The following is a 13,137-nucleotide window of genomic DNA, read 5'->3' as shown; positions in this document are numbered from 1 at the left end:
GTTATGCGGGCGTCGGGTGTTGTATATCGCCGGTTAACGCTTGATCTGATTGAATCTAGGCCTTATTAGTGGGCCAAGTAAACAATGGTGTAAGTGACTCTTGTCGTTACAGTTTTAGGCTCAGGTGCAAGCTGGTAACAACAGCAGACTGCATTTTTCATTATTTACACACAACCAAGGCTGAGAGGTTACTAGGTCAACATTTAGAATTTGTATTCCATAAACTTCACCACATTGTTCTACTCATTCATCGTTAACCTGAAATTAGAGCCCATTGCTCTAATGCAGAGCCTTATAATGAAGTGTCAACTTGTGTAAGCCTAAACCCAATGGAGTGCAATTAGGGGTCAGTCGGGGTTTCAAACTAAACCCATACTGCCACCTGTCTACCCTGCGCCAACTGTAACCCAAACCTGTGCTATATTGACTTTATAAAAATACAAGTAAGTCACCTACCAAGCCACACACTTGACAAACATGAAATAGTTTAGAACGCTTTGAGTCAGGTATTAACAATAGGGAGGCAGGTTGAGTTCCATGTACACTATGAAGAGGGATGCTTAGGACTGACATAGACAGGATCATTTTAAGTTCACTTGAGCATTAAGATTAAGTGTTATTTTTGAGTCATCCTTTTTTGAGTCCATAAGAAAACCCAATTGGACAATTCAAATCCACTTATTATCGGATTTTCCTCTCCAGAGCAGTTGGCGATCTGTTAGTGGTTCTCTCAGGCAGCACCAGTCTAATCCTTCTGGGTGAGCCTTCTGCTGAGGACAGGTACTCCTGTAGAACAGGGGCAACTGCGGGGTTCATACTGTTGTTGTTGGAGAGACTCTTTACATTTAGTGAGCCTGGACCTGAACTAGAACCCTGATCAAGCTGAGACATATTCTGCCCATTTAGTGATCCAGGATCCTGGGCAAGCTGAGATATATTTTTCCCATTTAGTGATCCAGGACCCTGAGCAAGCTGAGACATATTCTGCCCATTTAGTGATCCAGGATCCTGGGCAAGCTGAGAGATATTCTGCCCATTTAGTGATCCAGGACCCTGAGCAAGCTGAGACATATTCTGCCCATTTAGTGATCCAGGACCCTGAGCAAGCTGAGACATATTCTGCCCATTTAGTGATCCAGGACCCTGAGCAAGCTGAGAGATATTCTGCCCATTTAGTGATCCAGGATCCTGGGCAAGCTGAGACATATTCTGCCCCTTTAGTGATCCAGGACCCTGGGCAAGCTGAGAGATATTCTGCCCCTTTAGTGATCCAGGATCCTGGGCAAGCTGAGAGATATTCTGCCCATTTAGTGATCCAGGACCCTGAGCAAGCTGAGACATATTCTGCCCATTTAGTGATCCAGGACCCTGAGCAAGCTGAGACATATTCTGCCCATTTAGTGATCCAGGATCCTGGGCAAGCTGAGACATATTCTGCCCCTTTAGTGATCCAGGACCCTGGGCAAGCTGAGAGATATTCTGCCCCTTTAGTGATCCAGGATCCTGGGCAAGCTGAGACATATTCTGCCCCTTTAGTGATCCAGGACCCTGGGCAAGCTGAGAGATATTCTGCCCATTTAGTGATCCAGGATCCTGGGCAAGCTGAGAGATATTCTGCCCATTTAGTGATCCATGACCCTGAGCAAGCTGAGACATATTCTGCCCATTTAGTGATCCAGGATCCTGGGCAAGCTGAGACATATTCTGCCCCTTTAGTGATCCAGGACCCTGGGCAAGCTGAGAGATATTCTGCCCATTTAGTGATCCAGGACCCTGGGCAAGCAGAGTGAGATCTCCCACTCTTTGGGGTACTGGAAACTGGCCTGGCTGAGAACCAATCATGGCCCCCTGGTTGGAGTTGCCTCGAACTGACTGTGACAACAGCTGAATCAGTGGATTTACAGGTGAGCTCCTTGCATTGTCTGTATATAGTGAGGATGTGGGTGGGATGTTAGTCAGTAAAGATGGCAGACCTAAACTGCCTTGTCTACTCAGACTTTGAGCCTGTGAGTTGCCACCATAAATGGTGTTTGGTGCAACAGTGTTTTGTAATAGTTTAGAGTTTCCTCCCTGGACAGCAAGGTTACTGTAACTGGAAGTCCTTTCCATTCCTTTGAGGGGCTTTGCTGCTGACAGTTGTGGGCTACTCAATGTCCTCTGAAGAGTCACTCCATCGCCTAGGTAACCGGGGTGTTGGGGCACCTCAGGGATCGGTTCTTGGCCCTGTCCATTTCTGTATTCTTCCACCTGTTGCCCATTGACTGAACTCCCACCCGCTCCGTTGATGTATGACTGGTAAGGACTCACATTACTTGGTATAGGTACTCCACCAGAGACCTCTGTTTCTCCTCCAGTTTTATTTTGTGTGACGTTGATTTTCTGATCTGGATCAGCTCTACTCTTCTTGGAATGGTCACTATTCGAGCCCTCCTGATGTTTTGATTTTGAGTTTGTCTTTTTTTGCTTGGAGGATGCATTGTTTTCCTGTGGCACTGGATCTTCTTCCTCTTGATCTTCATTATCATCCGTTTCTTTAGACTTGCTGGTGGTAGATTTATTTTTGGATGACTGATTGGCTTTGTTTTTGTGAGACAAGTTTCCTTTATTGGATTTGTCTGTTTTTTCTTTAGTGTCTTTGGCATCTTTACCTGTCATTTGCAGTTGTTTTCGGTTCTTGGAGTCAGTTCTTTCTCTATCGCCCTGTTCTAGTCTCTTGTGGCTGTTTTTCCTTGGATGGACCTTGCTTTTCTTAAGAGGGTTAAGGTTGAGCTTCACTTTTAGTAAACCATCTGACTGGGCTTTATGTTTATGCCTTTTGGAGAGGTCCTCTCTTTTAAGACCATTACTCCTCACAGATCGTCCAATGCTTTCATAGCTCAGGATCTGTTTATCACCATTTTCCACTTTCCTAGAACTTTTAATCCTGTCATGTTTATCTTCCCTGTCATGGTTCATCCTTTGTACATCAACGACATGCACTCCAGATCTTTCCAAGTCAAAAGTCACACTCCTCTGTTTGCTTGCATGCTTTGCATAGATATCCATATTAGACTGGTTGCAGTTCATGCTCCTTCGGGTGTTTAGACTTGTAAGTGGGTTGTGGTTGGGAGAACCATCATACCCAGCAGATTCTCTTGCACTGATGTCATACAATACATCTCTGACTTTCTCCCCTGGCTGTCCATACTCATAGGTTCTGTAACAGTTCACACAGCTGACGGTTTGGTATTGACAGTCAGGTACAGTTCTACCATGCTCTGATTGGAAGTCCATTTTTGACGGTCTGTTGTCAGGGCCTATGTGATTTCCAGGTCTTACCATCTCATCTTTTAGACTTTTATGTGTAGGCATGTTTCCATGTGCAGGTGAATAGTAACTCCTGCCACCCAATAGCTGGTTGTTGCCATTAGAACCATCATGGCTTTTTATATTTAAACTCTGCTGGTGATAGAGTAACTCCTCCTGACTAAGAATATGGTTGCTCTGACCCTGTGGTGGCCCGACCAATGACCTTTGACCGCTTAGATCTGTGAATGACAACAGGGAAAGAGAGTTAGACATCTGCAGTGTGTGTGTGTGTGTGTGTCTGCCTATATTCTCATCACTGATATAATCCTAATCAGTCTATGCAGTGAAATATTGATTCAAAACATGCTCACCTTCTGTCTTTGATATAAGTGCTTGTTGGGGCACATGTCTCTTCCTCTCATCGCTCTCCTCTGTCATGGCCAGACTCTCCATCTTGTTGGGCTGGCCTCCTTGTCTGACCATGTGCAGGGCTGCCCCCAAGTGTCCTTCTCCTACCCCCTGTTCCATTGCAGACCCACTGACTGCAGGGCCACAATGGGGGCATGTAAAATGGCCACCATCTTTGCCTATTCTCAGGTCAAACATGGCTCTCTCCCTGTCCCAAGGCTGAAGGTGGATTTTGGGAATGATCAGCTTGGTTTCCAGTCCCATTTGAGCCATACGTAGGGCCTCATTCTCCCTGCTGAGATCCCACTGGGTGACTGTTTGGGTGGGAGCTGTCCTCCCATTCTCATCCTCCTCAGCTCCAGTCCTGTCTCTCCAGACCTCCAGGCTCTTGTTCATCCCCAGTTTGCAGTAAACGATGTACACCACAGCTAGGGTGAGTCCAACCCCACCTGTACATTATTAGCATAGTTATGTGTTACAGCCGACTGACCTAAGCTTTATGTATGGGGATAAAATGATAAAAACACGCTTTACTTTAATTGTTGATACACTTTACGGAGTTGCATGATACAGAAGTCACATTGTCCGATACAATTTCATATATTTACCACTATTTGAGTAGAGAAAAGTTACGTGTGGCTAGAAAGTGGCCATGGAGGATCTAGTTTCTGAGGTACTGACCAGCAAAGCAGAAGGCTGCAGCCAGAGCCAGGTCTCTGGTATAACGCTGAGAGGAGATGGCGTTCTTAGCCTCAACCTGCACTGTGATGTTCTGATTTGTTGGAATACAGTCGGCCTCTGTCAGCTCCAGCACTGTCTTCACTGCCGGGTTGTCAGCACTCACACACACCATCCTACGCCCGTTGAACAGTACCTGAACAAGAATGTTATTATAGTAATCATACTGTTACAATGATAACAACACACATCTACATAGCACCTTTTATACAATATAGTTTATATACCATATATACCATATACCATAAAGCACCTTTCTTATAATACTTGCAGGCAGCCAAAATATGTGTTAGCCCTAATTCAAAATAATAAAACATATTGGTAAAAAAAGGAATACAATAAATCAAAGTATAAAAAGAAAACAAGAAAAAAAGCAACAGCAGATAAGACCTTATCCGGAGCCTCCATATAGCTGGTGAGGAAAGACGCCAGCTTCCTCAGCTCACATGTACAGTTCCACCAGTTTAGTTCCAGGTTCAGACTAGACATCCACGATAGGTACGAAAACACCTCTGGCGGGGCGCTCCGGAGCTGATTCCTGGACAGATCCAGACTACGCAGCCCCAGCAGGCCCCGGAAGCTATCCTTCCCCAGATAGGTGATCAGATTATCGGACAGATCCAAGGTCTCCAGCCCCTGGAGGTCTGCCAAGGCAAAGGTGGTGGCGTCCAGCCTGGAGAGGCGGTTCCCTTCCAGCTGCAGCGTCCGCAGGGCCCCGGTGGCATGGAACCAGGAGCCATTGACATCCCCGAGGGCGTTGTTCCCCAGCTTAAGGATCTCCAACCTGGGCAGCCAGGAAAAAGTGTCCCTCCCCAGGGCCTGGCTGGAGAGGTGGTTGTGGTCCAGGAGGAGGGTGTGGAGGACGGTGAGGTTCTGGAAGGCGTCGTGGGTGATGGTGGTGATGGCGTTGTGGCTGAGGGACAGCACGGTCATGCTGGACATGTCAGACAGGAAGTGGCGGTCCACGGACATGATGGTGCCGTCGGTCAGCATCAGGGCCTTGGTGGTCTCAGGGGCCTCTAGAGGTGGAAGAAAACACAAACCTGGTTGTCAATCATTACTGCTTTAATAGGGCTGGCTACACAGATAGTTGTTGGCACAAAGAGTCAGCGTCTTTATGATAGCCATAGGCTAGTGTGGAACAAGACATTCCAACAAATCTTGTTCAAATGAATGCTATCATAGATCATTAGTAGAGGATGATATTTCTTAATCTCAACTCGGCAGTCAATGCTCCTTCTTACCTAGGATGTTGGAGAGCTTGTAACAGATGACAGCATCTTCAGAACACACCACACAGGAGGCTGGACATGAGGAGAGGCTCTGGGTATGTGTGATTGATAGCATCAGCATCAGGAGAACACCTGGGTTTCACCAAGGGGGGACACACACAGCTGGTTAGCTTGGGAGGGGAATGGTACAGTATATCAACATTTCGTGTCAAGTATATTTAATATATTAGCTGTTCACACATTCAATAGACCTATATTGTGAAGCATTAATCCAATACCTGAACAGCATGTGTAGAGAGAATATACCTTTCATGTGTTGAATATTGACAAATCGGTGTTGAAATGTTACGGTAGACATACTTCTCATGGTTTGTTACTGGCCAGGCTGCATGGTGTGTTGCCTCTCCCATGTAAGTGGTCTCAGGGCCTCATCATCTTGTCTCAACTCCTTCCCATGTCTGGTCATACTGCTCCTACAGATATAAAAACCATAGTCTAATTTTTTTACTTAAAAAAAAATAAAAACACATTCAGCTCAGTAACAATTTGTATTATTTTCACCTTTATTTATCCAGGTAGGCTAGTTGAGAACAAGTTCTCATTTACAACTGCGACCTGGCCAAGATAAAGCAAAGCAGTGCGACACATACAACAACACAGAGTTACACATGGAATAAACAAACATACAGTCAATAACACATCTATATACATTGTGTGCAAATGAGGTAGGATAAGGGAGGTAAGGCAATAAATAGGCCATAGTGGCAAAATAATTTCAATATAGCAATTAAACACTGGAGTGATAGATGTGCAGAAGATGAATGTGCAAGTAGAGATACTGGGGTGCAAAGGAGCAAAATAAATTAAATAAATAACAGTATGTGGGATGAGGTAGTTGGATGGGCTATGTACAGGTGCGTTGATCAGTGAGCTGCTCTGACAGCTGGTGCTTAAAGCTAGTGAGGGAGATATGAGTCTCCAGCTTCAGTGATTTTTGCAGTTCGTTCCAGTCATTGGTAGCAGAGAACTGGAAGGAAAGGCAGCCAAAGGACGAATTGGCTTTGGGGTGACCAGTGAGATATACCTGCTGGAGCGCATGCTACGGGTGGGTGCTGCTATGGTGACCAGTGAGCTGAGATAAGACGGGGCTTTACCTAGTAAAGACTTATAGATGACCTGGAGCCAGTGGGTTTGACAACGAATATGAAGCGAGGGCCAGCCAATGAGAGCATACAGTTCCCAGTGGTGGGTAGTATATGGGGCTTTGGTGACAAAACGGATGGCACTGTAATAGACTGCATCCAATTTGCTGAGTAGATTGTTGGAGGCTATTTTGTAAAGGACATCGCCTTAGTACTTTGCTCATTTAGCTTGTGTTGCTAAGAGACCAAACAAACTGGGTGGAAAGTAATGGTAACAATCGGAGATGAATGAAACATGCAGGATGACCCCCCTGGAGTCTTTTCAGTTCACCCATGTTACCTATGAGTTTTTATCTGAGTCATACAGTTGAAGTCAGAAGTTTACATACACCTTAACCTGAGCTTAAAATGTATTTGGCTTTCACAATTCCTGACATTTAATCCTAATAAAAATTTGTCTTAGGTCAGTTAGGATCACCACTTCATTTTAAGAATGTGAAATGTCAGAATAACAGTAGAGAGAATTATTTATTTAAGCTTTTATTTCTTTCATCATATTCCCAGTGGGTCAGAAGTTTACATACCCTCAATTAGTATTTGGTAGCATTTCCTTTAAATTGTTTAACATGGGTCAAATGTTTTGGGTTCTCATCCACAAGCTTCCCACAATACATTGGGTGAATTTTGGCCCATTCCTCCTGACAGAGCTGGTGTAACTGAGTCAGGTTTGTAGGCCTCCTTGCTCACACACACTTTTTCAGTTCTGCCCACAAATTTTCTATAGGGTTGAGGTCAGAGCTTTGTGATGGCCACTCCAATACCTTGACTTTGATGTCCTTAAGCCATTTTGCCACAACTTTTGAAGTATGCTTGGGGTCATTGTCCATTTGGAAGACCCATTTGCGACCAAGCTTAAACTTCCTGACTGATGTTTTGAGATGTTGCTTCAATATATCCACATAATTTTCTTTCCTCATGATGCCATCTATTTTGTGAAGTGCACCAGTCCCTCCTGCAGCTAAGCACCCCCACAACATGATGCTGCCACTCCCGTCCCTCACGGTTGGGATGGTGACGATGGTCATTATGGCCAAACAGTTCTATTTTTTTTTCATCAGACGACATTTCTCCAAAAAGTACAATCTTTGTCCCTATGTGCAGTTGCAAACCGTAGTCTAGCTTTTTTATGCCGGTTTTGGAGCAGTGGCTTCTTCCTTGCTGAGCGGCCTTTCAGGTTATGTCGATATAAGACTCGTTTTACTGTGGATATAGATACCTTTGTACCCGTTTCCTCCAGCAGCTTCACAAGGTCCTTTGTTGTTGTCCTGGGATTGATTTGCACTTTTCTCACCAAAGTATGCTCATCTCTAGGAGACAGAACGCATTTCCTTCCTGAGCGGTATGAAGGCTTAGTGGTCCCATGGTGTTTATACTTGCGTACTATTGTTAGTACAGATGAACGTGGTACCTTACGGCGTTTGGAAATTGCTCCCAAGGATGAATCAGACTTGTGGAGGTCAACCATTTTTGTTTTGAGGTCTTGGCTGATTTCTTTTGATTTTCCCATGATGTCAAGCAAAGAGGCACTGAGTTTGAAGGTAGGCCTTGAAATACATGCGCAAGTACACCTCCAATTGACTCAAATTATGTCAATTAGTCTATCAGAAGCTTCTAAAGCCATGACAAAATTTTCTGGAATTTTCCAAGCTGTTTAATTAAGGCACAGTCAACTTTGTGTATGTAAACTTCTGACCCACTTGAATTGTGATACAGTAAATTATAAGTGAAATAATCTGTCTGTAAACAATTGTTGGAGAAAGGACTTGTGTCATGCACAAAGTAGATGTCCTGACCGATTTGCCAAAACTATAGTTTGTTATCAAGACATTTGTGGAATGGTTGAAAAACAAGTTAATGACTCCAACCTAAGTGCATGTAAACTTCCGACTTCAACTGTGCATAGAATAAACATTATCCAGATCAAGTCTTACCTGCAGGCCTAAATGGACCAGAGAATCCAACCAATCCAACCATACACCATCAATGACCATCCACATATCAGCTGTGACTCTATTACAGGTGAATACCTCTACAACCAGTCCAATATAACATCAGCACTCATTGTGCTTCAACATTTCGATGTTGACCAGCCCAGGTTACGGTAGTCACTTCTACTGTTTCACAGTCAACTGTCTGTGTTCGTATTGGAGAGGCTGGGTAAGGTTACCTGTGCTTCTCTGAGCATGCTCAGTTCGCAGGGCTGTTACCTGAGATGGCACCGGATGGGACGATGTCACACTCACTCCTGACTTAACTTGTGCTTGACAGAGGTAAAAGACTGCACACTTCAACGCTATTATTTAATCTGGAAAAGGAGGCATTCTCTTTGTAATATTTTACAAAAATGGCATTCAATTAGTTATTTCACAACAACAAAAAATATTGTTGACCCAATGCATTGAAATGACAACAACTTGGTTTAGAAATGCACATGATTAATCACAAAGATCACCAAAAGTGAGCCACACCATCTTTGTCTGTGGCAAGATTTTCAGCTATTTTAATCCCATATGCATGAAACACATGTAAAGTAATCATAATTTCATCCCAATGTAAATCAGTAACATTTCACAGTAATCCTACAGCTGTTCCATTCACATGGTCAGTACCATCTTCCCAGAAGCCCCAGGGCAGTCTATGATGTCAATATGGGCCTGGGAGGCCATGTCCAGGGTGTACTGTTTTCCTACAGCAGGCTTCAGCCATCCAGCATCCATCCCTGCAAACAGGGCCGCGGCACACTCAGCTTTCTCTTCCTGTAGAGACAACAGAAGATACGCTAACGTTCAAAAATTTGGGGTCACTTCGAAATGTCCTTATTTTTGAAGAAAAAAAAATGCATTTTTGTCCATTAATTAAAAGAATAACCTTCATTTCTCAGAACAAGAATAGACTGACGAGTTTCAGAAGAAAGTCCTTTGTTTCTGGCCATTTTGAGCCTGTAATCGAGCCCACAAGTGCTAATGCTCCAGATACTAAACTAGTCTAAGGAAGGCCAGTTTTATTGCTTCTTTAAATCAGCACAACAGTTTTCAGCTGTGCTAACATAATTGCAAAAGGGTTTTCTAATGATCAATTAGCCTTTTAAAATGATAAACTTGGATTAGCTAACACAACGTGCCACTGGAACACAGGAGTGATGGTTGCTGATAATGGGCCTCTGTATGCCTATGTAGATATTCCATTAAAAAAATCAGCCCTTTCCAGCTACAATAGTCATTTACAACATTAATGTCTACAATGTATTTCTGATCAAGTTGATTTTATTTCAAATGGAAAAAAATAAAGTGCTTTTCTTTCAAAAACAAGAACATTTGTAAGTGATCCCAAACTTTTGAAGGGTAGAGTATAATTTACACTACAGAATGTATGATTTATAGAACGACCACTGCCTGAACCTACATATTATACTAGGAATCTAGACTCTTACAACAGTAGCGCAGGGTAAGGCAACACCAATGATGCTGGACTCTTTGGCCATGGTGTCTCGAGGGTTGATTTCAATGGGGCCTCTACTGCCAACAACCTAAACAGCAAAAGAGGAAAACTGAGTAAGAATTAACAATGAATAACCAATACATATTCAAAACAGTGGCTCTAAAAGTCTCAAATAAATGACACATATACCGACCGTCACTCTCCCCCCGTAGGCCAGCATCTGCAGGTCATTGCTGAGGTTCACATTAGACAGCATCTCCACAATCACATTTACCCCTTGCCCCTTGGTAGCATCCTGTAAAAAACAATTGCCCAGACATAACTCATTAAGACAGCCTGTGTTTACAAAAGCATCACCCCAGTTCTTAACTTATCCTAGGCTAACATGTTAGAAATTTGAATATTTTTATCTGTAATAACAAGTGTTTTATTTTACCCCCCCCCCCCCCGGTTTAGAAGCTAATCGGTGTCAAAGTAGAACATAATAGCAGTCACCCACAGAGTCATACACAAAATGTCCTTAAAATGTATTCAGGTCTATGGAGACCGCAACTATGACTCCTTCCCACCTACCATGATTTTGCTAGTGTATCCTTCCTCTTTGTGGTTGAAGGCCTGGTGAGCTCCATTCCTTAGGACCAGCTCCAGTCCTTCTGCGGTTCCTGCTGTCCCCAGGACCCTCAGACCCAAGGCTCTGGCCATCTGACACGCTGCCACCCCCACCTGAAAAGATACACACCACCAAGGAAAAGGCCACAAACACTGGGCCCTAGTAAATCAACCCCCCAATAATACTTGTCATTAAGCAGTGCAATAAAGGCAATTTAGATTCATTTGATCTTTATTAAATGAAAATGGGGGAAAATAACTATAGCTCAGACATTAAACAGAAGAGAGCATTGATCTTACCCCACCGCTGGCTCCATGGATGAGTACTGTCTCGCCTGCTTTAGCATGTGCTCTGGAGCATAAGACACAATGGAGAATAAGACTCAATCACTCATTATACTGTACAGACCCCACAATCAAAGACTTTATTAGTAAATACAGATAATAATAAGTCTTCTTTTGCAGGAGAGTCGGTGAATCTCAACTTAATTGAACATCATATCGATTGTGATGCTGAGTCTGTCTAACCATGTCAAATCCAAAGAACTCAACCAAAACATTGGTGTAGGACCGGTGAGCCCTATGCACTTAAACCCTGTCTCCCTGCTTCTGCGCCCATCTTGTCATAAAAATAACCTGTTCAGAATTCCGTTCTCCTTAAACAAAACAAAAAAATGCTGGTCTCTTACTTATGGAAGAGAGCTCTGTATGCGGTGCAGTAGGGGATCCCAATGGCAGCTCCCTGTTTGTAGTCTAAGGGGTCTGGCAGGCGGTGGACACAGTCCTCAGACACGACAGTGTATTCAGCATACCCTCCTGTCTCTGTGGCGGTGGTGAACACACGGTCACCAGCCTGAAAGGTAAAATAGACCAGACTTCCACTCCAGCCACTAATGGTATAGTCATACACAAACTCAATATGAATACATTCACAGAATGACTACTCATAGTATTTCAGTCTATATAATCAAGGAGTGTTCAAAGCAAAATGTTGGTAAGCAATTACTTTCTCACAAACTTCACATGCCGCATGCGAATAGTTACTAAATACCATCAGTGATCATAATGTTACTGATAGCCTAGGGATGGATGGTACAGTAAGATCAGCACCTGTAAGAGTTGGACTCTGTCTCCGACAGCTTCCACGACCCCTGACACGTCAGTCCCTGGAGTGTAGGGCAGGCTGGGCTTCCTGGCATAGGTCCCAGAGCGGATGTAGGTCTCCACGGGGTTCACTCCACACGCATGCACATGGATTAGCACCTGGATAACACACAGGCTGTTTCATACATAGAGAACCTTCTGCAGAACTATAATTAAGTAACATAATACAACTTAGAAAACAGCTACAGGTAGAAAGAAGTGCAATACAATATATGTAAAAGGTATCCATTGTCCTTTGCACTTTACAGTTTGCAATAGTAAGTTACTAACGTTTTTGAATCATTTTATGATTTTTACCTGTTTCTGACCTGGATTTGGCACAGGTATGTTGGAGCAGAGTTTCAAAACGGAAGGTCCTCCAAACTCACTCACTCGAATGGCTCTCATTAACTTGGGTGTTGTTGCCATCTGCACACAAATGGAGTAGCTAACTAACTAAAACCTTTACATGCAGCTTACATTAGCTGGCAAGTAGTAACGTTAGTAGACACACGAGTGGCTTGTGGACTTTGGACAGTGCAGTGGCATTAGCGAACTTAGCTAACGTTACCAAACGAGCCACTGCACTGTCTGGTTACCAAGCTAACTTATCACTTCAGCAGGACATTTGAGTACAAATACTATAATGCTCCTAAAATACAACTAGCATAAACTTCATATCAAGGCAATAAAAGTCGAAACGGACTCACCATTTATGCAAGGAAGCTGTCAGTGGTTTCTGTCTCAAAATAACTATCCGCACGGTGGCGACAACATGACATTATAAACATCCGAATTTGACACTCTCCGCCACCGTAAAACGCTTTTCTCGTTTGATACATATTGCACTTCATTCAAAACATTAAGCAGGAAGTGGATGTTGAGTTCGAATCAAGCAGCGCGTCAGGCAAATTTGGCGACGGATAGTGGTATCGAAACAGGAACAAACATGAAATTGTCCAAGATTCCAGTGAAGGTTACGTGTGAATTATAAGGAATCGCATCTTCTTTGGATGCATGTGTGGGAAACCCATTTGAAGTGTCGAAAATTGTAAGGTATGCGCTTGGAAAGTGGAGTC

At 43.6% G+C, this 13,137-nt stretch overlaps 1 protein-coding gene across 2 annotated transcripts; it reads right to left on the bottom strand.

Annotated features, from left to right (window-relative positions):
* Positions 1-9,153: 9,153 nt before the first annotated feature.
* cryz (crystallin, zeta (quinone reductase)) lies at positions 9,154-12,904 on the bottom strand. Of its 2 annotated transcripts, none has more exons than XM_036966720.1 (9): positions 12,769-12,904; positions 12,377-12,487; positions 12,026-12,178; positions 11,605-11,768; positions 11,216-11,267; positions 10,880-11,068; positions 10,500-10,601; positions 10,299-10,394; positions 9,154-9,624 (listed from the first exon to the last, which is right to left on the bottom strand). In XM_036966720.1, the coding sequence occupies exons 1-9, from the start codon at positions 12,769-12,771 to the stop codon at positions 9,463-9,465; spliced, it is 1,032 nt and encodes a 343-aa protein (XP_036822615.1). In that variant the 5' UTR covers positions 12,772-12,904; the 3' UTR covers positions 9,154-9,462. The 2 variants fall into 2 exon arrangements, with proteins under 2 accessions (XP_036822615.1, XP_036822616.1); XM_036966721.1 differs by having other exon boundaries at positions 10,880-11,029.
* Positions 12,905-13,137: the final 233 nt, after the last annotated feature.

Source organism: Oncorhynchus mykiss, chromosome 28 (genome assembly GCF_013265735.2).
Source record: "Oncorhynchus mykiss isolate Arlee chromosome 28, USDA_OmykA_1.1, whole genome shotgun sequence".
Classification (NCBI taxonomy): domain Eukaryota; kingdom Metazoa; phylum Chordata; class Actinopteri; order Salmoniformes; family Salmonidae; genus Oncorhynchus; species Oncorhynchus mykiss.
The sequence above is the reverse complement of the archived record's forward strand: the minus strand, read 5'-3'. Positions and strand labels throughout refer to the sequence as shown.